Genomic DNA, 26,216 nt, shown 5'->3' with positions numbered 1-26,216 from the left:
TCAGTCTTGTAACTCCTTCATAGACCCCACACTATTTAAGTTGCCTTTCTATGGACCGTTTTCATCCTGTCTCTATCCTTTTTGAGATATGGGCTCCAGATCTGAGCACAGTACTTCCAGTGAGATCTCACCAGGGACCTGTACAGGGGCATTATCACCTCCTTTTTCTTGCTGGTTATGCCACTCTCTATGCAGCCTCTGGCTTAGCCACCGACTTAGCACATTTCTTTTCTGTCTTCAGATCAGACACTATAACCTGGTCTTTCACCCCCTATCACATTGACTAGTTTTAGATTTCCGCACCTCAAATGCATGTGTCTGCACTTCTTGGCATTGAATCCCAGCTGCCAAATCTTCAAGTACTCCTCAAGCTTTCTTAGATCACTTTTTATTCTCTCTCCTCCTTCAGGTGTGTCCACTCAGTTGCAGATCTTAGTGTTATCCACAAAAAGTCAAACTTCGTTCTAATCCTTCTGCTATGTCGCTCACAAAGATATTGAACAGAACCAGCCCCAGAACCACTTATCACTTTTCTCTCCTCAGAATAGGTTCCATTTACCACCCACTCCCAGGCTTATTTTATTCATGAGCCTCCGTGGAACAGTGTCAAAAGCTTTGCTGAAATCCAGATTAATCACATTGAGTGCTCAACCTTCATCTAATTCTCTATTCGCCCAATCAAAAAAGTCAATCAGATTCATTTGACACAATCTTTCTCTAGTAAAATCACATTGCTTCGGATCCTGCAACCCATTGGATTGTAGATATTTAACTATTCTTTCCTTCAGTAGCATCTCCATTAATTTATCCACCACCAAGCTAAGGTTAGTCAACCTGTAGTTTCCAGCCTCTTCTTTTCTTCCACTTTTGTGAAGAGAGACCACCACAGCCCTTCCCCAATCGTGCAGCACCATGCCTGTTTCCAGAAATCTACTGAATAAGTCTTTCAGCAGACCTACTAGCACTTCTCTGAGCTCCTTTAGCATCCTGGAATGTACGGCCTTGTCCACTTTCAGTTTTGCTAGTTCCACCCAACATTCTCTTATGTAAATGGAGTATCCCTATCCCACTGCCATCTGCACATTTGCCAACCAGCAATGGTCCTCCTCCAGGGTTTTCTTTAGTGAACACTGAACTGAAATATTTGTTTAATAAGTCTGCTTTTTCTTCATCTTTCTTCACAAAAAGGCCTTTGTCTCCTTTTAATCTTACAATACCACCTCTGGCCTTCCTCCTTTCTCTAATATATTTGAAAAATGTTTTGTCACATTGCTTTACCGATCCTTTCTTCTACTCAAGATTTTCCTATCCTGATTTCTTTCCTCATATTTTTTAGTTTCACCAGTTATTCTTCCCTGTCTTCTTCTTTTTGAGTTCCTGGGTACTTTTTGAATGCAGATCTTTTTGCCTTTATTTTTTTCAGCCACCTCTTTGGAGAGCTATATATCAGTTTTCTTTTCCTCTTTCAGACCTATTAGTAAAAATTTGTAACCTGTCATTAAAATCATCCATTGTACCTGAAGACTGGAGGATAGCTAATGTAACCCCCATATTTAAAAAGGGCTCCAGGGGCGATCCGGGTAACTATAGACCAGTGAGCCTGACTTCAGTGCCAGGAAAATAGTGGAAAGTGTTCTAAACATCAAAATCACAGAACATATAGAAAGACATGGTTTAATGGAACAAAGTCAGCATGGCTTTACCCAGGGCAAGTCTTGCCTCACAAATCTGCTTCACCTTTTTTAAGGAGTTAATAAACATGTGGATAAAGGTAAACCTGTAGATGTAGTGTACTTGGATTTTCAGAAGGCATTTGACAATGTTCCTCATGAGAGGCTTCTAGGAAAAATAAAAAGTCATGGGATAGGTGGCGATGTCCTTTTGTGGATTACAAACTGGCTAAAAGACAGGAAACAGAGAGTAGGATTAAATGGACAATTTTCTCAGTGGAAGGGTGTGGGCAGTGGAGTGCCTCAGGGATCTGTATTGGGACCCTTACTTTTCAATATATTTATAAATGATCTGGAAAGAAATATGACAAGTGAGGTAATCAAATTTTCAGATGATACAAAATTGTTCAGAGTAGTTAAATCACAAGCAGATTGTGATAAATTTTAGGAAGACCTTTTGAGGCTGGGAAAATTGGGCATCAAAATGGCAGATTAAATTTAAGGTGGATATGTGCAAGGTGATGCATATAGGGAAAAATAACCCATGCTATAGTTACATAATTGGGCTGATACAGTACAGTGCGCTCCGACGGAGTGCACTGTTAACCCGCCATCAGACGCACGTTTTCCCTTACCCCTTATTCAGTAAGGGTCCGAAAATGCGCGTCCAATCCAATGAACCTAATAGCGCCCTCAACATGCAAATGCATGTTGATGGCCCTATTAGGTATTCCCGCGCGATTCAGAAAACAAAATGAGCAGCCAAGCCGCACATTTTGCTTTCAGAAATTAGCGCCTACCCAAAGGTAGGCGCTAATTTCTTCGGGCACCGGGAAAGTGCACAGAAAAGCAGTAAAAACTGCTTTTCTGTGCACCCTCTGACTTAATATCATGGCGATATTAAGTCGGAGGTCCCAAAGGGTAAAAAAAAGTAAATAAATAAATACATTTGAAGTCGACCCGCGGCTGTCGGGTCGAAAACCGGATGCTCAATTTTGCCAGCGTCCGGTTTCCGAGCCCGTGGCTGTCAGCGGGCTCGAGAACCGAAGCCCGCAAAATTGAGCGTCGGCTGTCAAACCCGCTGACAGCCGCCGCTCCGGGCCAAAAGTAGGCGCTAGGGACGCGCTAGTGTCCCTAGCGCCTCCTTTTGCCCTTTTCTACCACCGGACCTAATTTAAATACTGAATTGCGCGCACAGGCGAGTGGCCTGTGCGCGCGCCGGGAGAGCGGGCGTTTGCCTGCTCTCCCACAGATTTTACTGAATCGGCCCGAATGTTAGGTTCCATATTAGGTGCTACTACCCAAGAAAGAGATCTAGGCGTCATAGTGGATAACACATTGAAATCGTCGGTTCAGTGTGCTGCAGCAGTCAAAAAAGCAAACAGAATGTTGGGAATTATTAGAAAGGGAATGGTGAATAAAACGGAAAATGTCATAATGCCTCTGTATCGCTCCATGGTGAGACCGCACCTTGAATACTGTGTACAATTCTGGTCGCCGCATCTCAAAAAAGATATAATTGCGATGGAGAAGGTACAGAGAAGGGCGACCAAAATGATAAGGGGAATGGAACAGCTCCCCTATGAGGAAAGACTAAAGAGGTTAGGACGTTTCAGCTTGGAGAAGAGACGGCTGAGGGGGGGATATGATAGAGATGTTTAAAATCATGAGAGGTCTAGAATGGGTAGATGTGAATCGGTTTTTTACTCTTTCGGATAATAGAAAGACTAGGGGGCACTCCATGAAGTTAGCATGTGGCACATTTAAAACTAATGGGAGAAAATTCTTTTTCACTCAATGCACAATTAAACTCTGCAATTTGTTGCCAGAAGATGTGGTTAGTGCAGTTAGTATTGCTGTGTTTAAAAAAGGATTGGATAAGTTCTTGGAGAAGAAATCCATTACCTGCTATTAATTAAGTTAACTAATCAAGCTAGATATTTCACTTGGATGCAGCTCCATCACTGCTCTCTACATTAATGGTGGGGTGGAAGGGAAATAGAACCAAGAGCTAAGAGAAACAGATAAGTATGAGAGAAAAAAAATGTGTGAAGCTTGCTGGGCAGACTGGATGGGCCATTTGGTCTTCTTCTGCCGTCATTTCTATGTTTCTATGTTTCTAATAACCACTGCTATTACTAGCAACGGTAACATGGAATAGACTTAGTTTTTGGGTACTTGCCAGGTTCTTATGGCCTGGATTGGCCACTGTTGGAAACAGGATGCTGGGCTTGATGGACCTTTGGTCTGACCCAGTATGGCATGTTCTTATGTTCTTATTTACTTTTCTTACAAAAAGATTTGATGCTGTTATTATAGCTTCTTTCAATTTGGTTCACTGTTGCTACACATCACCTGTCTTTGCCCAGCCTTCTACTTCCTTTTCAAGGTACATTCCCATTTTACCAAAGTCTGTATTTTTGAAATCCAAGAACTTGATCTTTATATGACTTGTCTCCATTTTGTCTGCTATATTAAACCATACCGTCTGATGATCGCTGAAGCTCAGGTGGACACCTACCCAGAAATTAGAGATATTGTCTGCATTTGTGGTCCAGTATCACTTCTCAGCTCATGGGTTCCATCACCATTTGCCTAACAGAGCCCCTTGAAAGGCATCCACAATTTCTCTATTTCTTGCAGATTCTGCAGAAGTGATACTCCAATCCACATCTTACAGATTAAAATCAGCAACAAGTAACATCTCATCTTTTCTTCTCACTTTTTGGATGTCTTTGGCCAGATCTCTGTCCAGGTCCACTGTTTGCATTGGAGGCCTGTAGACCACACCAGTGTAGATAGATGTGCCATCATTTCTTTTTTAATGCAATCCACAGTGCTTTCTCCTTTCTCCAATTACCCTGTATTTCAACTGCTTGTATATTGTTCTTGACATAGAGAGCTACTCCTCCCCCTTTTCTGTCATATTTATCCTTCCTCAATAGGTTATAACCGGGTATAGCCGTATCCCAAACATGAGATAAACTGAACCATGTCCCAGTAATAGCAACAATATCCAAGACTGCCTCCACTGTTAAGGCCTGCAGATCTGGAGTTTTATTACCCAGGCTATGACATTTATGCTCATGGCTTTCAAGTTATTTTGTCTTGGCTTGCTGCTTTTCTTGGCTTTTTTTTGGACTCTTTCGCTTGGGAGTGGACTTTTGAGCTGATTTATTTTGTTACTTTCTATACCTACTTTCTGTATTTGTTGGGGGCGATAATGCAATTCAATTGTCTTCCTTCTGCCATTCACATTCTCTAGTTTAAATGCCTGATGACATTTGATCTGAATGTCCCATTAGGATCCTCTTTCCTGCCATGGATAGATCTTTACCATTTGGCCTTTTACTGTTCAATATAGATGGCCCTAGAGCTCTATATATCTAAAATCTTCTTTACACCATGTTTTGAGCCACATATTAAGTTGTGTATATGGCTTAGACTTTCCTTTCGTATAACAAAACAAATGCTGGATCAAGGTGATACAGTCCCAGATTCAGAAAGGTTTGTACATCCAGAAAGGTTCTTTATTCAAAAACGGCAGCTCCACAGTGTACAATCAGCATGTTCTCAAAAACAAGGGGGTCCCCCGACACGGACCCGTGTTTCACCAAAGGCTGCGTCGGAACGGATGCCCAAGAGAAATTTCCAGAATTCTATAAACAATAACAAAGGACTGTATTAGAAAGAATGGTGCCAATACAGAATCATACATTTATACAGAGCACGCATATACAATTTTACCTGAATAGGAGTTCACAGTTTCAAGGCAGGGAGCGCGCTGAAGCAGCATGAGAAACAGACTTTAAACCTATCCAAAAACGCGCCAAACAGCTTTCACAGGCCAATCAGATCAGAGGAGCCTACAGCCAATCACAAGTCAGAAACGAAAAACATGCAGCCTATCAAAATCAGGTGAAATGAAACCATTCGATTTCTTTGTTTAAGGCGCCTCGGAATGACAGTGTTCAGACGGTGTATCCATCTTTGCTCACAACGTGTGAGTAAAGTGTCAAAGTCACCACCTCTCAAAGAGGGGGGCACAAGCTCTAAAACAAAAATAAGTCAGACTCCGTATGCGTGTGTAGAACCCAATGATCCTTTCACCATGTGCCCAAGCTGCCTCCTCAGATCCTAGAAATCTCTTTGCAATCTTTGAATGCTGTTTCTAGCAAGGTTATTTGTTCCCAGATGGATGATAACATCAATTTACAGTCCTTACTTTCTTCTTTGCTCTGACAGTCTGCTTCATGTTACTATTGTGTATCCCTCAAAATGAGTCCCCAAGTTAGTACCTCTGATGCTAGAGGCCATCAGTAACATAGAAACATAGAAACATAGAAATGACGGCAGAAGAAGACCAAATGGCCCATCCAGTCTGCCCAGCAAGCTTCCCTCATTTCTTCTCCCATACTTATCTGTTTCTCTTAGCTCTTGGTTCTAATTCCCTTCCACCCCCGCCATTAATGTAGAGAGCGGTGATGGAGCTGCATCCAAGTGAAATATCTAGCTTGATTAGTTAGAGGTAGTAGGGGTAGTAACCGCCGCAATAAGCAAGCTACACCCATGCTTATTTGTTTTTACCCAGATTATGTTATACAGCCCTTATTGGTTGTTTATCTTCTCCCTGCCGTTGAAGCAGAGAGCTATGCTGGATATGCATCGAAAGTGAAGTATCAGGCACATTTGGTTTGGGGTAGTAACCGCCGTAACAAGCCAGCTACTCCCCGCTTTGTGAGTGTGAATCCTTTTTTCTTCTCCCCTGCCGTTGAAGTTATGCTGGATATGCGTGAAGTATCAGTTTTTCTTTCCCCTGCCGTTGAAGCAGAGAGCTATGCTGGAAATTCGTGATGTATCAGTCTTTCTCCCATGCCGTTGAAGCAGAGAGCCATGCTGGAAATTCGTGATGTATCAGTCTTTCTCCCATGCCGTTGAAGCAGAGAGCCATGCTGGATATGCGTCGAGAGTGAAGTATCAGGTACATTTGGTTTGGGGTAGTAACCGCCGTAACAAGCCAGCTACTCCCCGCTTTGTGAGTGCGAACCCTTTTTTCTTCTCCCCTGCCGTTTAAGCAGAGAGCTCTGCTGGATGTGTGAAGTAACAGTTTTTCTTTTCCCCTGCTGTTGAAGCAGAGAACTATGCTGGATATGCATTGAAAGTGAAGTATAAGAATGGAGTGATCAAGCTAGTTGAAAGGCATCAGGAATAGAGGAAGGTGGAGGTAGTAATTTGGATATTTGGTTTGGGGTAGTAACCGCCGTAACAAGCCAGCTACTCCCGTCTTTGTGAGTGCAAATCCTTTTTTCCACATTTCCTCTTGCTGTTGAAGCTTAGAGTGATGTTGGAGTCACAGTAACCATGTGTATGTTTATTGACTAAGGGTATTGTCTCCAGGCAGTAGCCATCATTCTGGCGAGTCACCCACTCTTCATTGGCGGCCTCTTGACTTTATGGATCCACAGTGTTTATCCCACGCCCCTTTGAAGTCCTTCACAGTTCTGGTCTTCACCACTTCCTCCGGAAGGGCATTCCAGGCATCCACCACCCTCTCCGTGAAGAAATACTTCCTGACATTGGTTCTGAATCTTCCTCCCTGGAGCTTCAAATCGTGACCCCTGGTTCTGCTGATTTTTTTCTTATGGTAAAGGTTTGTTGTTGCCTTTGGATCATTAAAACCTTTCAAGTATCTGAAAGTCTGTATCATATCACCTCTGCTCCTCCTTTCCTCCAGGGTGTACATATTTAGATTCTTCAATCTCTCCTCGTACGTCATGCGATGAAGATCCTCCACCTTCCTGGTCGCCCTTCTCTGTACCGCTTCCATCTTGTCTTTGTCTTTTTGTAGATACGGTCTCCAGAACTGAACACAGTACTCCAGGTGAGGCCTCACCAAGGACCTGTACAAGGGAATAATCACTTCCCTTTTCTTACTCGATATTCCTCTCTCTATGCAGCCCAGCATTCTTCTGGCTTTAGCTATCGCCTTGTCGCATTGTTTCGCAGACTTCATATCATTAGACACTATCACCCCAAGGTCCCTCTCCTGCTCCGTGCACGTCAGCCTTTCCCCCCCCATCGAATACAGTTCATTCGGATTTCCGCTCCCCATATGCATGACTTTGCACTTCTTGGCATTGAATCTCAGCTGCCATATCTTCGACCACTCTTCCAGTTTCCTTAGATCCCGTCTCATTCTCTCCACTCCTTCCGGCGTGTCCACTCTGTTGCAGATCTTAGTGTCATCCGCAAAAAGACAAACCTTACCTTCTATCCCGTCCGCAATGTCGCTCACAAAGATATTGAACAGGACCGGTCCCAACACCGATCCTTGCGGTACACCACTTAAAAACCGCTCTCTCTTCAGAGAAGGTTCCGTTTACCATCACACATTGTCTTCTGTCCGTCAACCAATTTGCAATCCAGGTCACCACCTTGTCACTCACTCCCAAGCTTCTCGTTTTATTCACCAGTCTCCTGTGCGGAACCGTATCAAAAGCTTTGCTGAAATCCAAGTATATGACATCGAGCGCTCTTCCTTGGTCCAATTCCTTGGTTACCCAGTCAAAAAAGTCAATCAGATTTGTCTGACAGGATCTTCCCCTGGTGAATCCATGTTGCCTCTGGTCCATCAATTTTCCGGACTGTAGATAGTTCACTATTCTCTCTTTCAGCAGAGACTCCATTACTTTTCCCACCACCGAAGTGAGGCTAACCGGCCTGTAGTTGCCAGCCTCCTCCCTGTTCCCACTCTTGTGAAGCGGGACCACCACCGCTCTTCTCCAGTCTCTCGGCACCACTCCCGTTTCTAGGGATCTATTGAACAGGTCACACAGCGGACCCGCCAGAGCATCTCTGAGCTCCCTCAATATCCTTGGATGAATCCCATCAGGCCCCATGGCTTTGTCCACTTTCAGGTTCTTTAGCTCTTCCCACACATTTTCTACTGTAAAAGGATTTTCATCTATTCCACTTCCCTCCAGTTTCTTGTTGTGTAGAGATGGTCCTTCTCCAGGGTCTTCTTTAGTGAACACAGAGCTGAAGTATTCGTTTAATATTTCTGCCATTTCTTCGTCTGTCTCCACACATTGATCATTACCACCTTTCAATTTCACTATACCACTTTGGACCTTTCTCTTTTCGCTGATGTATCTGAAAAATGTTTTGTCACCATTTTTTATCTCCTTGGCAATCCTCTCTTCTGCTTGATTTTTTGCCAACTTGATTGTTTTCTTTGTCTCCCTCAGTTGATACAAATATTCTTCTTTGTGCTCCTCCCTTTGGGATCCTTTATATTTCTTGAATGCTGTTCTTTTAGCTTTAATTTTGTCAGCCACCTCCTTTGAGAACCAGATAGATTTCAATTTTCTTTTGCTTTTCTTTATGTTTCTAACATATAGAGCAGTTGCTTTGGTGATTGCTCCTTTTAGATTGGTCCACTGCTGATCCACATCTCTCTCGTTCTCCCATCCTTTAAGTTCTTCCTCCAGGTACTTTCCCATTTCCTCAAAGTCTGTGTTTTTGAACTGTAAAACTCGGGTCTTTGTGGTTCTTTTCCCTATTCTATTAGTGATATTAAACCATACCGTTCGATGATCACTGCTGCTGAGGTGGGCGCCCACCTGGACATCTGAGACATTATCTGCATTATTGAGCAATAAGTCGAGTATAGCACCTTCTCTCGTGGGTTCCAACACCATTTGTTTGAACAAAGATACTTGCATGGCATCCATTATTGCTCTACTATTTTTAGTTTCTGCAGAGGGGATTTTCCAGTCTACATCTGGCATATTAAAGTCACCCACGATCACCACTTCTCCCTTCTTACCTATCTTATGGATGTCTTCAATCAGATCTCTGTCCAGCTCTTCCTTTTGGTTTGGAGGCCTGTAAACCACTCCAATATAAATGGACACTCCGTCATCTTTTTTTAGGTCGACCCATAGAGCTTCTTCTTTACCCCAACTTCCTTGCGGCTCAGATGCTTGGATGTTGTTTCTGACATAAAGAGCCACACCTCCCCCTTTTCTATCCTCTCTGTCCTTCCTTAACAAGTTGTAGCCTGGTATTGTTGTATCCCATTCATGAGATTCTGTGAACCATGTTTCTGTGATAGCAACAATGTCCAATTCTGCCTCAGCCATTAGGGCCTGCAGATCTGGGATTTTATTTCCCAAACTATGAGCATTTGTGGTCATAGCCTTCCAGGTACTCTCTTTAAGGTTATTGCTTTTCCTGGACTCCTTATGAGATATTAGTTGAGATTTGTTATTCACTTTACTCTTTCTGTTTGTAGTTGTGCCACTGTTGACAGAGTTATCCATCTCAATTAGATTTTTCTTTTGGTTATGGATCTTGAAATACTGCATGCATTGTGTTTTTTCTCTCTTTTCTGGTAATACTGCAATGTTTTTCTCAAGAACTTCCTCAGTTTTTAATATAGAGAGGGCTTGTTCTTTTTGCATTTGGTACATTGTGTGTCTCCTTATCACAGGTCTAATTCTACCAGAGCCCACTGTAATCCTGGATTGTAAAGAATTTCTTAATGACCTGTTTGAGTGGGAGGGTGTACCTGTTGGCTGCTCATCTGTCAAGAATGGATGACTTAGGGGCCTACCTGAGCCTAATGGATCTCCTTTTCTTGACTCCTGGTTTTTCCGTGATATTGGGGAATTATTATCTGTGTAATGCAATGTGGGTGTAATACTTTTAATTGAAGCTAATTGAGCTTTTATCTCAGTCAGCTCCATTTTCAAGGAAGAGAGTTGTGCACAAATTGGGCAAGCTCTAAGTTTCCAGATGCTTTCCCTCAGAATAAAGGCTCTACAGCAGTTACATTGGATAGTCCTCATCTTGGTAGTTTGTGATTTGTATTTCCTTGACTGTTACCAATGTACTAATTTATCTCGCTGCCAATGGGAAGTTAGGCAGTCTTTATTAGAAAACAAGCCCCAGGGGTAGGGAGGGAGGGAGTCAAACAGTTTAGCCTGGGACAAGCTGGGTAAAGTAGGGCACTTCTGGACTGTTGCCTTTGCTTTTGGTCAATTGTTTTAAAAAACAGTCTTTATGCCCCAATTTTTAGTTTGAACCGATTTTTTGTGCCAACTAACTCCAAGGGAGAGTTTAAAAGGTGTTTTAAAAGCTGGAGAGCTGTCTACTTGGAGGTTTCTTTTTTTGGTTTTTTTTTTTTTTCCTTCTAGCTTTATTCAAACAGCAAATCAACTTACTAGATTAATAACTTACTATAAAGAAATGAAACACAGACTATAAAGAAAATTAAAAACAGACAGGAATAATCACAGAACCTTTCTACAGTAAAAGGAGTGTTCTGTTTTGATGCTTGGTAGTATTTTATTTGGAGTTTGGATATATATTGGGTGACATTTTTTATACCATTTCAGTTTCCCTGTCCAGAGTATTGTCAGTTTCCAATACACAAAAATAATTTTGAATGGGTCCTGTGGGGGGGGGGGGTATTTGAATCACAGTGACCCATTTATGTCTTGGTTTTCAATTCTGAGGGAGTGGGGGAAGACAGGGAGACTGGGCACGCAGATGACATTTAATGTGTATAAGTGCAAAAGGATGCATATAGGGAAGAGCAATCTAAACTATAGCTACACAATGCAAGGTTCCTCATTAGGAAAAGTGTCTAGGCGTCATCGTGGATGGCAATTTGAAATCATTTGTTCAGTGTGTGGCAGCAGCCAAAAAAGCAAATAAAATGCTAGGAATTATTCAGAAATGAATAGAGAATAAAACAGACGATCATATTGCATCTGTATCACTCCATGATGCGACCATATCTTGAGTATTATGTGCAATTCTGGTCACCATATCTTAAAAAATATACAGCAGAATTAGAAAAGGTACAGAGAAGAGTGACCAAAATGATAAAAGGGGTGGAACGATTCCCCTATGAGGAAAGGTTAAAGAGGTTAGGGCTCTTCAGCTTGGAAAAGAGAGGGCTGAGGAGAGATATGATATTGTCTATAAAATAATGATCAGAATGGAACAGGTGAACTCATATCGGTTGTTTACTCTTTCAAAAAGTACATAGACTAGAAGAAATGCAATAAAGTTCCTAAGCAGTACATTTATAAAATATAGGAGAAAATATTATTTTACTCAATGTTTAATTAAGCTCTAGAATTCATTGTCAGATGATGTGGTGAAAGCAGTTAATATAGCTGGGTTTAAATAAAGATTGGACAAGTTCCTGGAGAAAAAGTCCATAAAATATTATTAAAGTGGACTTGGGGAAATCCACTGTTTATCCCTGGGATAAGCAGCATGAAATCTATATTCCTTCTGGGATCCTGCCAAGTACTTGTGACCTGGATTGGCCACTGTTGGAAACAAGATACTGGACTTGATGGACCTTTGATCTCACCCAGTATGACAAATCTTATGTTCTTATGTAATAGTGGACAATAACAAGGTCTTGGAGCTGAGGGACTTTCTGAAACCAAATTGGTAAGGATCAAGCACCTGGCTGATCTCAACAAAGTCACTTACCTGTTTAAGTACTAAAGATTCCAAAATCTTTGCAATGAATGATAGTGAAGAGACTGGACATTAATTAGTGAGGTTTCTGGAATCAAGGCCAAGTTTCTTTAATAAGGGTCTAACAGAGGCCTGTTTCAATGACACAATACCGTATCCTCCTCTAATGATAAATTAACGATAGCTGCCAATGGTGGAACAATGGCCTCCTTCACAGCTTTCAATATAGAATATTGCACGGGTTCAGCAGACAGAATGAAGGATTTAAAGAAGAAATTCCAACACTGGATTCCAACACTGTCTGACCATTGCCTGCCCTGATTTCTGGCCTGTTCTGGATTCCGTCTATCCACTCACTGGGACCTCACCTAGGTCCTGCTGGCCACCAAACTCAAGGGTTCAACCTGCAGGGAAAGGGGTTGGTATAGGTGAAGCCAGACCCAGTTCCAGAGCTCATCTACCTGCTGTCGGCATGGGCCTAGCTGGTTTGCCTGCTAGGCTGGATCAATCACGCTACAGTCCAAGGGCTCACTCCCCCGTGGCAAATATCCAGCAAATTAATAAGCCAAGGATTAGTAGTAGATAGTGATGCAGAGATCTTGGTGATTTTAGCAATTAAAAAATTCATGAATTCATCACAGTTGAATTGTTTGGTCATAACAGTGTTCTCAGAGAGTTCTCAGATCCTGTTAAACTCTGAACTAGATGAAAGAACTCTCTTGAGTTGCTGCTAGTGGACTGCAGCTGCACAAAGAAAAAAATCTTTCTTTACTTTATCAATCAGGATCTAATAATGAAGCAACTATATGCCTGAATAGTATCATAGGACTGAGCCCAACACCACTGGCGTTTGAGCAAACTCTGTCATTCTGTGTGAACATCAGAATTTCCTCCCTCCCCAATAATCCACACAGTGCTGTCAACACAGCTTTAAAGGGGCAATCTTATCAAGAGCGTCAGTTTGAGAGGAATTCCAGGCTGATAATGCATCATCGGCACTGGGTGACTCAAAATCCGCTAGCATAGAAGTTAGCAATTCATCTAGGGCATCAGGATCTACATTAGCCCTTTTATAACAAAACTGATTAGATGACTTAGATACGATTGACAGAACAGGGATAACTAAAAGCAATTAGAGCATGGTCAGACCAAGGAACAGATCTAACAATTGGTAGAAAAATATATATGCTCAAAACTGAAAAATTTGCAAACATAAGATTTAGTGTGCACCCAGAATTGTGTGTTGGTTCAGGAATGGTCTGCTCTCATCCCAAATCAGACATTCTGTCAAGAGGTTGCTCACATACAGTAATGAAAGGCTTGATGTCCACAGGTAGATTAAACTCACCAATAACCAGCATGTTACATAAACAAGCTTTGGAACAAATAATTGCTCAAAAATAGGTGACATATTGGCCTCAAGCAGGCCTGGCAGACAATAAACAGAAATGCTAAAGTCTTTAGAGAATAAGACTAGCATTTCATAAGGTAACCTGTATCCTAAATTCTCAGAAGTCATTGGCCAGCAATTTCTAAAAGCAATTAAGAATCCCCTCCATTATGGCCCTTGCCAAGAGGTTGAGATAATTGCATAACCAGGCGGGCAGATCTGATTCACAAGCACAACCTTAGATTTCATCAATCATGATTTGGTAATACACAAAAAGTCTAGTTGGATAGTTAACAGAAGATTATAAAGCACAGGAATCTTGTGTTTCATGGCTTGAACATTTATTAATGTAATGATGCACTAGGGTTCATTACTATATTGCCCTGGTAATTCCTTTTTGCTAGGGACAGACAGGTTGGTAATTGTGGGGAGTTACCATTCAGTACAGCCCCTCCCTTTGAGGGAACTAGGATGGCCGTCCCTTGAAAGGATATAAAAGCAGCTCTCTACTGAGAGACTTGAGGCAGAACCTTTGAGTTTCAGAGTTAGGTGGCAGTACAGGAGCATTTTCTTTGTTTGGATTTTGGCCTGCTTGGAGGAACAAGGTCAGGAAGCTGCCTTAACTGGCTGGTTGGGTTTGCATCCAGGGTTGTTTCAGGTGTTTTAAGGTTTTTTTGGTAGGAAGCCTTGTGAGACCCCTGGGTGCTGCCTGGGTAGAGGGCACGGAGAATCATTTCCCTGGGGGGGCCCATGATAAAGAACACCTGCCACTCTACAGCCTCCATGAAAACAGAGGAATGGTGGTGACTTGATATAAGGACATTCTGATGTTTTGGATATGTTTTGGGGGAAAAAAGAATTTTTGGTTGGAGGAGCTGGGGGGAAGAGTTTTGCTTCCTCCTTCCTCCCTGAGGAGGAACATCAAGAGCTGTGTGTCCCAGAGGAGATCCTGTCCATCATGGAATTTGATAGAGAGAGAAATGTTGAGAGAGGCACTGTAGAGTAGAACTGTGAGAAATACCAGATTTGAGAATTATTGAGGACACCCACTTGGAGTCTTCACCCCTGGAGAGAGAGGAATTTGGGACTATCTGTGCAGAGACTGTTTTACCAATGTTTCCCTGCCCAACAAAGGAACCCTGCCCACTTGGGAGCCTTATTTTTCCCCTAATTGTAGAAGGGATGCGTGCACGAAGGCCTAGGGAGACATCAGAGGGATGGGCACAGGGCGACAATCAGGCCACATTGGTGGCGGGGTGCAGCAGTGGCGTTGGTGAGTGCAACCAGTTGCAGAACAGTCTCATGACCAGCCAAACATTATAATATTGTTCATAAGTGGTTCAATTTTGAAACAGTGTCTGAATTTGAGGTGAGCTGGATAATTCCTTTTTGAAACCCTTCATTCTGTCTGCTGAACGCATGCAATATTGCCATATAAAAATGAAAAGGAAGTCATTGTTCCATCATTGGCAGCTATCGTTAATTTAGCATTAGTGGAGGGTATGGTTCTGTGTTCACTGAAACAGGCCTCTGTTAGACCCTTATTAAAGAAACTTGGCCTTTGTTCCAAAGACCTCACTATAACATCCAATCTCCTCACTATCATTCATTGCCAAGCTTTTGGAATCTTTACAGTTAAGTGACTTTGTTGAAGTCAACCAGGTCCTTGATCCTTACAAGTTTGGTTTCAGAAAGTCCCTCAGCACCAAGACCTTGTTATTATCCACTATTACATAAGAAGATAATATTTATCATTCTGGGTCAAACCAAAGGTTCATAGAGTCCAGTATTCTGTTTCTAACAGTGGCCAATCCAGGTCACAAGTACCTGGCAGAATCCCAAACGTTATATAGATTACATTTTCTCCCAAGTCCACTTTAATAATATTTTAAAGACTTTTTATCCAGGAACTTGTCTAATCTTTTTTTAAACCCAGCTACACTAACTGCTTTCACAACATCCTCTGGCAATGAATTCTAGAACTTAATTATGCGTTGAGTAAAAAAATATTTTCTCCTATATTTTTTAAATGTACTACTTAGGACTTCATTGTATTTCCCCTGCCCTGTAAGTAAGATACACTTGAACTGACAAAAGCAGGAATATAACTGGAGAAAGACTGGCTATGGTACTAAGGAATGTTTTGAACTGTACCATTTACTCTTCTGATTCACCCTCATTAAAGTTATGTTTGGACATGCAACCAAAGTCTCCCATATGTTTTTTGGCACAGCAGAAATTGAAGTTTATCTTTTCTAGAGAAAAGTATTGCAAAGGCATCCTTGTCACTCCGGTCCCTGAAGGGAGTTCCTTTCCCCCCCCACCAACGAAGGACTCAGACCCTGAGGAAGGAGACCGTGTAAGAATTAGCCTGTGTGATCCAGCTCCAGAAATACAAATAGTTTTATGGCCCCTATCAGTGTTAAGGCAGCACTGGGTTTACATTAACATGATCTTATAATTTCTAATTGTGGCAACAATAGTTAAAGGATTACGTTTAACTAGCGGAACAAAAGAGGATTGACATCTCAAGGCTTTATATCCATGAAGGGGGAGTCTCTTCCGAAGGGATGGGCTCCACCTTAACCAGGGTGGAACCAGACTGCTGGCGCTAACCTTTAAAAAGGAGATAGAGCAGCTTTTAAACTAGAACAAAGGAGAAAGCCGACAGTTGCTCAGCAGCATGGTTCGGAGAGAGGTATCTTTAAAGGATACTAATGATGCAATAGAATTAGGGCATCCCGACAGTGAGGTTCCAATAATTAGAAAAGTAGTCCAAGTGCCTGTAACTAAAAACTCACCTGAGCTAAAAAATTCTAACTTATCCCTATCAATTAAAAAGCAGAATGAAAATACAAACAAAAAACAAACTTTGAAATGTCTGTGAAGCATGTAGTACCATCAATTATACCCTGGAGAAGTTTCAACAATCCTGCAGTGGGATCGATCATCAACTTTTTATAATATACAGGGTTATTCAGATGATGAAGCAACACCCGGTCATACACGATTTTGTCTTGTAAGACTACCCCACCCCCCTTGTCCGCTGGTTTGATGATTAGGTCCGAATTCTGAGAAAGAGACTGTAAGGCTGATCTCAACGGAGCTGAAAGGTTGTGTTGCCAACGGTGTTCTTGATTCTCATAAATCAGCATGTCACGTAGAACCAACTGCTCAAAAGTTTTAACATGGGGATCAATCACTCCAGGAGGGTTCCAAGTTGAACGGAGATGAACTATAGACATATCTTGCGTTGTCTGATGAGCAACTTGTGAAAAAAACACTTTTAAATTCAATTTACGTATGAATCGCTGAAACATGATCCGAGCTTCAAAAGGAGAATGTTTAGATGTAGGCACAAATGTAGGCACGTTGAGATCAGCCTTACAGTCTCTTTCTCAGAATTCGGACCTAATCATCAAACCAGCGGACAAGGGGGGTGGGGTAGTCTTACAAGACAAAATCGTGTATGACCGGGTGTTGCTTCATCATCTGAATAACCCTGTATATTATAAAAAGTTGATGATCGATCCCACTGCAGGATTGTTGAAACTTTTCCAGGGTATAATTGATGGTACTACATGCTTCACAGACAAAGAGAAGAAGTTTTTGATCATTGAACATCCTCGACTACCCGTAATATATTCCCTCCCAAAAATCCATAAAGATCTTCAAAATCCACCGATACATCCCATTGTTTCTTTGAATGATTCGGTATTGGAAGCTCCGGCCATATTATTAGATAAATTACTACAACCTTATGCTACATCAGCCGCTTCATATATCAAAGACACCATTCATTTGTTGCAGAAATTACAAAGTACCATCTTGGACGATCAAACACAACACATATTGGTGACTATGGACATCAGTGCTCTATACACCAATATTCCGCAGCCACAAGCATTTCAAGTGATTGAACAATGTTTAGCGCAAAGGCTGTCACACCATAGAATTCCGAACTCCGTCATACTGCAACTATTAGAAGTGGTATTGTACAATAATTATTTTATGTACAATGATGAACTGTTTGCTCAAATACATGGAATCCCTATGGGATCCCCGTTAGCTCCCACTACCGCTAATATCTACGTAGCTGATTTCGAACATAGGATTGTGTATGCGTCTGAATGGTGGCATGACATTGTGATCTGGGTCCGGTATATCGATGATATACTTTTTGTGTGGAAAAATACCGAAGAGAAATTGTCACTGTTTTTTGAGTGGCTTAACCAACGAGATTCCAATCTTCAGTTCACCAAACAGCAGTCGTATAATCAAGTACCTTTTCTCGACATTTTAGTGGGTTTAAAGAATGGACAATTTACCACCACAGTGTACCGTAAACCCACTGACAAAAATAACCTCTTAAAATTTCACAGTCATCATTCTCCGGCATTCAAACGGGGTTTGCCCGTTAGTCAGTTCTTCAGAATTAAAAGGATATGCTCGGACCAGAGCCAGTTTGAAAGTCAATCTCAGATTTTAAGCAACAGATTTTTGGAACGTGGCTATCCAAAGTCCGTGGTTAAACGAGCCTATAAACGTGCGAAATATTCAGATAGGTCGTCCCTGTTAGCCTATAAACCCCGTAAACAGGATCCTGGCCTCGTGTGTGTATTAAATCAATCAGTTGCTACTTCTGCCATAGCTGCTTCGATCCGCTTACATTGGCCAGTTTTAGCGTTACATGAAATCTTTAAAGATCTTCCACTGATAGTTACCACACGTGGCAAAAACATTCGTGACACATTGATACATGCAGTGACTAACGGCCGTGGTGGTGAACTGGGAGGCAGCCATAATCCATGTGGACATTGTGCTCATTGTTCACAGAGCATCAATGGAGATATATGGATCGATCCAGTAACGGGTTATAAGGTTTTTCGCAAGACTCATACTACATGTGAATCAGACTACGTGGTTTATGCCATTGTGTGTTCTTGTCCCAAGACATACATTGGCAGGACCACTAGAAAAATCAGAATCCGTTTAAATGAACATAAGTCGAAATTACACACTGTAACTTTAACAGCACCAATTGTGTCTCATTGTGTGCAGTTAAGCCACGGCTTTTCAGATCTGAAATGGACAATCTTGGATCAAGTTCAATCCCCCCATCGCGGGGGGGACCGGACAAGACTGTTAAATAAACGAGAAGCCTTTTGGATTTTCACTTTGCAATCACAAGCTCCTGCAGGGTTGAATGAACTATTAGATTGGAGTTTCATTGCATAACTCGTAATCATTCACAGAGCATTCAACGGAGTCTGTTTTTTTGATTGGCCGTATGGTTGGACACGTCATCCGTTCAGAGCTTGCTGGAGATTGGTCACGCAGCTATTCCGGCAATCAGTTCAAATAAGACACTTCCGTTAGCCCACAGCGTTGTCAGTCTTGGATAGAATCGCAAGATTCACGCCACGAACCTAGTAGGCAACGGCTCAACATTGACCGACGAGACATCGTAAGAGGACGAATTTCCCTGATGAAAGGTCCGAGAGTGGACCTGAAACGTGGCCGCGTCGGTGACCCGCACAACCACCAAATAAGTCGGGGTGTTGCATGAGCTTTTGTTTAAGCCATAAGAGACTGCCTATTAAGCCGATCTAGGTTGTCTTGAAAACATTGCTTCATACCCTTCACCGGGATCAGTTACAAGGCTGCGAGGAGTGTTTACTTGAAAAAAACTTGGAACTTTGGAGTGATTCACTTCACTTTTATTAATAAGTGAAACGATAAATGTCTTAAAGGATACACACAGAAAAATTCACTTTTAAAAAAATGCTTGCACATTGATTATACACTTTGGTCGGAGGAGGTTCGTTGATGATTAGACTGACAGTCAGATCACCCTGATGGGGATTTATGATTATTGCATATGAAACGTTCCTCTCCTTCCATAAATATTTTTCGCTTTATAATAGTTGAACTACTATACTCTATTTTGAGAATTGAGGAATTCCATTTAAGAGAAGTTATACATGCAATATGAAGGATTTGTTTTGGGTTATTCTATTAGCAGTGAATGATGACATAGACTTAATTGGCATCTCAGAGACATGGTGGAAAGAGGATAACCAATGGGACAGTGCTATACCAGGGTACAAATTATATTGCAATGACAGAGAGGAGCACTCGGGAGGAGGTGTGGCGCTTTATGTCTGGGATGGCATAGAGTCCAACAGGATAAACATCCTTCATGAGACTAAATACAAAATTGAATCTTTATGGGTAGAAATCCCTTGTGTGTCGGGGAAGACTATAGTGATAGGGGTATACTATCGTCCACCTGGTCAAGATGGTGAGACGAACAGTGAAATGCTAAGAGAAATTAGGGAAGCTAACCAAATTGGTAGTGCAGTAATAATGGGAGACTTCAATTACCCCAATATTGACTGGGTAAATGTATCATCGGGTCACGCTAGAGAGATAACGTTCCTGAATGGAATAAATGATAGCTTTATGGAGCAATTGGTTCAGGAACCGACAAGAGAGGGAGCAATTTTAGATCTAATTCTCAGTGGAGCACAGGACTTGGTGAGAGAGGTAACGGTGGTGGGGCCGCTTGGCAATAGTGATCATAATATGATCAAATTTGATTTAATGACTAGAAGAAGAATAGTGTGCAAATCCAAGGCTCTCGTGCTAAACTTTCAAAAGGGAAACTTTGATAAAATGAGAAAAATTGTTAGAAAAAAACTGAAAGGAGCAGCTACAAAAGTAAAAAATATCCAAGAGGCGTGGTCATTGTTAAAAAAATACCATTCTATAAGCACAGTCCAGATGTATTCCACACTTTAAGAAAGGTGGAAAGAAGGCAAAACTATTCCCGGCATGGTTAAAAGGGGAGGTGAAAGAAGCTATTTTAGCCAAAAGATCTTCATTCAGAATTTGGAAGAAGGATCCAACAGAAGAAAATAGGATAAAGCATAAATGTTGGCAAGTTAGATGTAAGACATTGATAAGACAGGCTAAGAGAGAATTTGAAAAGAAGTTGGCTGTAGAGGCAAAAACTCACAGTAAAAACTTTTTAAAATATATCCGAAGCAGAAAACCTGTGAGGGAGTCAGTTGGACCGCTAGATGATCGAGGGGTTAAAGGGGCACTTAGAGAAGATAAGGCCATCGCAGAAAGATTAAATGATTTCTTTGCTTCGGTGTTTACTGAAGAGGATGTTGGGGGGAGGTACCCATAACGGAGAAGGTTTTCATGGGTAATGATTCAGATGGACTGAATCAAATCACGGTAAACCTAGAAGATGTGGTAGGCCTGATTGACAAACTGAAGAGTAGTAAATCACCTGGACCGGATGGTATACACCCCAGAGTTCTGAAAGAACTAAAAAATGAAATTTCAGAACTATTAGTAAAAATTTGTAACTTATCATTAAAATCATCCATTGTACCTTAAGACTGGAGGATAGCAAATGTAACCCCAATATTTAAAAAGGGCTCCAGGGGCGATCCGGGAAACTACAGACTGGTTAGCCTGACTTCAGTGCCAGGAAAAATAGTGGAAAGTGTTCTAAACATCAAAATCACAGAACATATAGAAAGACATGGTTTAATGGAACAAAGTCAGCATGGCTTTACCCAGGGCAAGTCTTGCCTCACAAATCTGGTTCACTTTTTTGAAGGAGTTAATAAACATGTTGATAAAGGTGAACCGGTAGATATATCTACCGGTTGGATTTTCAGAAAGTGTTTGACAAAGTTCCTCATGAGAGGCTTCTAGGAAAAGTAAAAAGTCATGGGATAGGTGCCGATGTCTTTTCGTGGATTGCAAACTGGCTAAAAGACAGGAAACAGAGGGTAGGATTAAATGGACAATTTTCTCAGTGGAAGGGAGTGGACAGTGGAGTGCCTCAGGGATCTATATTGGGACCCTTACTTTTCAATATATTTATAAATGATCTGGAAAGAAATACGACGAGTAAGATAATCAAATTTGCAGATGACACAAAATTGTTCAGAGTAGTTAAATCATAAGCAGATTGTGATAAATTGCAGGAAGACCTTGTGAGACTGGAAAATTGGGCATCCAAATGGCAGATGAAATTTAATGTGGATAAATGCAAGGTGATGCATATAGGGAAAAATAACCCATGCTATAGTTACACAATGTTAGGTTCCATATTAGGTGCTACAACCCAAGAAAGAGATCTAGGCGTCATAGTGGATAACACATTGAAATCGATGGTTCAGTGTGCTGCGGCAGTCAAAAAAGCAAACAGAATGTTGGGAATTATTAGAAAGGGAATGGTGAATAAAATGGAAAATGTCATAATGCCTCTGTATCGCTCCATGGTGAGACCGCACCTTGAATACTGTGTACAATTCTGGTCACCGCATCTCAAAAAAGATATAATGGAGAAGGTACAGAGAAGGGTGACCAAAATGATAAGGGGAATGGAACAGCTCCCCTATGAGGAAAGACTAAAGAGGTTAGGACTTTTCAGCTTAGAGAAGAGACGGCTGTGGGGGGATATGATAGAGGTGTTTAAAATCATGAGAGGTCTGGAACGGGTAGATGTGAATCGGTTATTTACGCTTTCGGATAATAGAAAGACGAGGGGGTACTCCATGAAGTTAGCATGTGGCACATTTAAAGTAATCGGAGAAAGTTCTTTTTTACTCAACGCACAATTAAACTCTGGAATTTGTTGCCAGATGATGTGGTTAGTGCAGTTAGTATAGCTGTGTTTAAAAAAGGATTGGATAAGTTTTTGGAGGAGAAGTCCATTACCTGCTATTAAGTTGATTTAGAAAATAGCCACTGCTATTACTAGCAATGGTAACATGGAATAGACTTAGTTTTTGGGTACTTGCCAGGTTCTTATGTCCTGGATTGGCCACGGTTGGAAACAGGATGCTGGGCTTGATGGACCCTTGATCTGACCCAGTATGGCATGTTCTTATGTTCTTATGTTTCCCTTTGAAAATTATCTACAAGAAACGTGTACAAAACAACCTGCAGACCATGCACCTACATGGGTTACTCAAAACTGCAGACATTATTCTACAATTTCCTTTTCACCGACAAAGGTTTGTTTCTTTTTATTTGAATGTCTCCATCATTTCCCTCTTGTTTTTTCTCTCCTCTAGGGTATATCTATCTATCTATCTGCACTATCTATTTGTCTCTCTCTCTCTCGCTCTTTCTCTCTCTCTCTCTCTCTCTATATATATATATATATTTATACAGTATACAGAGATACATATTTAGAACCTTAACTCTCATATCATTTATTTATTTGTTTGTTTTTACTATACCGATGTTCAACTGAATTTATCACACCGGTTTACAGCTTAAACAGTGGAATCTATAGGAATAGATTTCATATTTTACATTGAGACATTGTAACATGCTTAGTTTTGTAACATGGATAACATTGTAACACTTTGACATTGTAACACCATTATTTTTGTAGCATGGAAAACTTTGAGACATGAGTGAATATGTGACCCAGGTAGATCTGTGATAAGAGTACTTTTGTGGCAAGGGTAAGTTTGGAGCAAGGGTAACTTTTTGACACGGAGATCCCTTTAACTTGGGTGTAGATGTAGCCAGATGGCTTGATTCGCTTTCTGTTAACCATTATAGTTCTTTGTGGGGTGGGGGGAGTGAAGTGTGTGTTGATTGTGGGGGGGCCTTTTAGTGCAGGCTGTGCAACTCTTTTTAGTAGCCTTTTTCTGAACTGTTTCTACTCCATTTTCTTTTGTTTCATCTCAGTGCTTTCCACTTATCTCTTCTCTGCTACTCTCTTTCTCAGTCATGTCTTCATGTCTCTTGCCTCTCCATTTTATATGTCACACCTCTGTCTCCCTCATTTCTACTGCTCCTCACCCTCATGATCTCTTCTACCCTCCATCATTATTTAGCTTACTCCGAGAGCTCCATATCTTCCATTCCCACTGACCCTTCATTTTAATCTTTCTGGCTTCCCCCCACTCCATCCCCTTTTCTGGATCCACAGTTTCAGACCCCCATCTCCCTTCTCTGGTTCTTCTCATTTCCCCTTCCGATTTCTATTTCCCCTTCTCTCAGCTCCCAGTCCTCGTTAGCCCTTCAGCTCCTGCACCCACAACAATCCTCCAGTCTCTTGCTCTCAATCCTGTATTTCTCCTGGGTTCCCCTGCACACTGCTCTAATAACAAATCATTAATTTTCAAGATTTTATAAATCTCACATATATATTTCAATTAGGTATCAGGCAAGAGTCAGATACAGGTGAAATATACAATTATATTTATTTATTTATTTATTTATTTATTTATTTAATGGAATTTCTTAATTACTTTCCTGATTCAAAATCGCCCAAAGTGATGCACATATATTAAAGCAATAAAAGCAGTAAAGCAGGATACAGAATCAAATTGAGCTTAGCTAGATCTCATATAGATTTCTTCATTTTAGCAGATTAATAGATAATATCTTTAAAAAGCTTTTGAACCATGTCTTCAGCTTTGTCCTAATTTTCTTTTTTGCTGTCCAAAGAAAGAGAAAATGTCAAGACTGATGTCAACATGAAAACCAGAACAGGAGGGGAAGATCAAAAAAAAAAAGAAAGAAGCAAGAAGCAATATGAAAAGAAAGAAAAAGGACCTCCGCAGGCAATTAGCCCAGAGAACTCAAAAAGGGTTGCCAGATTTCTTCTGTGATCTACCGGGGCTGGCTTTAGGGGTATGCAACATGAGCAGTCGCACAGGGCACCACTGCTTTAGGGGTATCTCCATAGCTTGGAAGGGACACTGTTTCCAAAAGCACTTCAGAGAGAACTCTGTCCTGCCTCTAATTGCAGAAGGCATTGCCATGGCTTGGAAAGGGTGCTGTGGCCCACAGTGCTCCTGGGTGAACTCCTGCTCCCCCCCTCCCCCTAATCCACGGCCATGGAGGATGCTGTTTCCTGTGGTCACACAGGGCATCATCGGCATTAAAGCCAGCCCTGTGATTTTTCCCCATAGTAAACACATCCTATATTCTAATTTTCCATTCCATTAAACTAGGAATTCAAAGCCTTCTCCATTAAGCGGAGAGGGGAAGCAGAATTGTTTATTTTTTAATTTTTGTCAACATTTGGAAGTATTTCCAAACAAAACTTCTTTGGTCCCAGGACAGATCTAAACTTAAAGGGGGCAAAAATAAAACTGGGAGCCTTGGTGCAAACACTGCGGGTACTTGTTGCCCATGAGGGTTTGCACCAATAGTCAAAGCAAAAACCATTTGAGTACCTCCAGAGATGTGCACATGCTTTTTCTGCAGATACTTTTCCCAGCCAAAATAATGCCTGTAGTTTTCAGTATCCCAAGCTATGTACATTATTACCTCTCCCCACCCCCAGGAACACTTTCACTCCCTGGAAGTAAAAGTAGGCATGTTGTGGTAGCCTTATCCGCATACAGGAGGGGCGAGCAATTATCAAAAAACCTATTTCCACGTGTTCAACATTATTTTTACCCACAAAAATGGTTTTGAAAATTGCCCTCCCCATTGTCTAACAAAAATTGCTGAATCCTCTTCCAAGAGAGTGCAGGTTTTAGATTCACCCATGAAATATGTGATGGGGGGCCCTCATCAACCCATGCCATCCACCATCTTTTGGAAGAATCGAGGTAGATCTTTTTTAATCTAGCTGGTGTAGGGAATCAACAGTATACAAGTTTTAACCAGTTTTCTAGCATACTAGAAAAAATAGATGAGTTCCTTGGCACCCCTCCCCCTCCATTGAACCCTCACTGTTCTTCCCTACATTTGCAGTTAAGTTCTCTTTCTCAACTGGCTCTATGTTTGTTTTCAGGAAGCCTGGATGTGAAGCGCCATAGTCTTGTTGCTTTATAAGCAAATTTCTACTACTGGTGGAACTAGTTGAAATAACATTTCTTTCACATATTTCTGTTGTGCAAAGTGCTTTAATTTGCAAGAAAAAGGGTATTAATCACTCCAGGAGAGAGGAGGTGCCAGCATGGCCATTTGACTAGGGCCTACAATGTTCAAGGGGCCTACTTTTGTTGAGCAAAATTTTTTAAAAAAAGCTAAATATATCTATTTCTAACATTATAAATACAAATTTCAATTGTAATTGAAGAATTTGCTAACAAAAAAGCTTGTAAAGCTTTCTTAAATAAATAAAAATTATTTGGGAAATTTAGAAAGCGATTTCTATTAAGTATCACATCAGAACCTTACATAGGGGCCTACTTTTCTTAGCTGGCACGGGCCTAATTCCTGCTCTCTCAGGCCCTGGTATTAATCATTTTCATTTCATTTCATTTATTAAAACTTAATATCCTGCTTGATCAAACATGTTACCCAAGCAGTAGTATTGTAACCCTTTGTTGAGGGGAGTTCAGTTTCTCAAGGGCACAGAAACTAATTTTCTATTTCTGGGGCTGCTTCGGCTAGCACTTCTCCCCTCTCTCTTTGTCCCAAGGGGTGGGTCCTTTCTGTGGGGGAAAGCGTAATCTTATGGCCTAGGTGGTGGTAATGTGTTTCTAGCTCCTTCTTCCTTAGTAACTGTAACACTGTTCCTGGGACAAACTGGCAGGACAAGGTACTGGGTGTTCACAATAAAAGTTTACTGATTCTTTAAAGTTAAAGCAAAGTCCAGTTTATACAAATGTGTGAAATTACAGTTGTCTGACTTACAG

General features: G+C 41.3%; 1 protein-coding gene across 1 annotated transcript in view; it reads left to right on the top strand.

Annotated features, from left to right (window-relative positions):
• Positions 1-25,579, top strand: part of LOC115091127 — a 394,241-nt gene extending 368,662 nt beyond the window's left edge. Inside the window, exon 9 of the mRNA XM_029601056.1 lies at positions 24,067-25,579. Within this exon, the coding sequence (XP_029456916.1) occupies positions 24,067-24,088 (22 nt within the window). The 3' untranslated portion in view covers positions 24,089-25,579. The remainder of the gene's footprint in view (positions 1-24,066) is intronic.
• The last annotated feature ends 637 nt before the right edge of the window (positions 25,580-26,216 follow it).

The sequence above is a fragment of the Rhinatrema bivittatum genome, chromosome 1 (genome assembly GCF_901001135.1).
Source record: "Rhinatrema bivittatum chromosome 1, aRhiBiv1.1, whole genome shotgun sequence".
Lineage (NCBI taxonomy): Eukaryota > Metazoa > Chordata > Amphibia > Gymnophiona > Rhinatrematidae > Rhinatrema > Rhinatrema bivittatum.
Note: the sequence above shows the minus strand (reverse complement) of the source record. Positions and strands in the feature narration are given on the sequence as shown.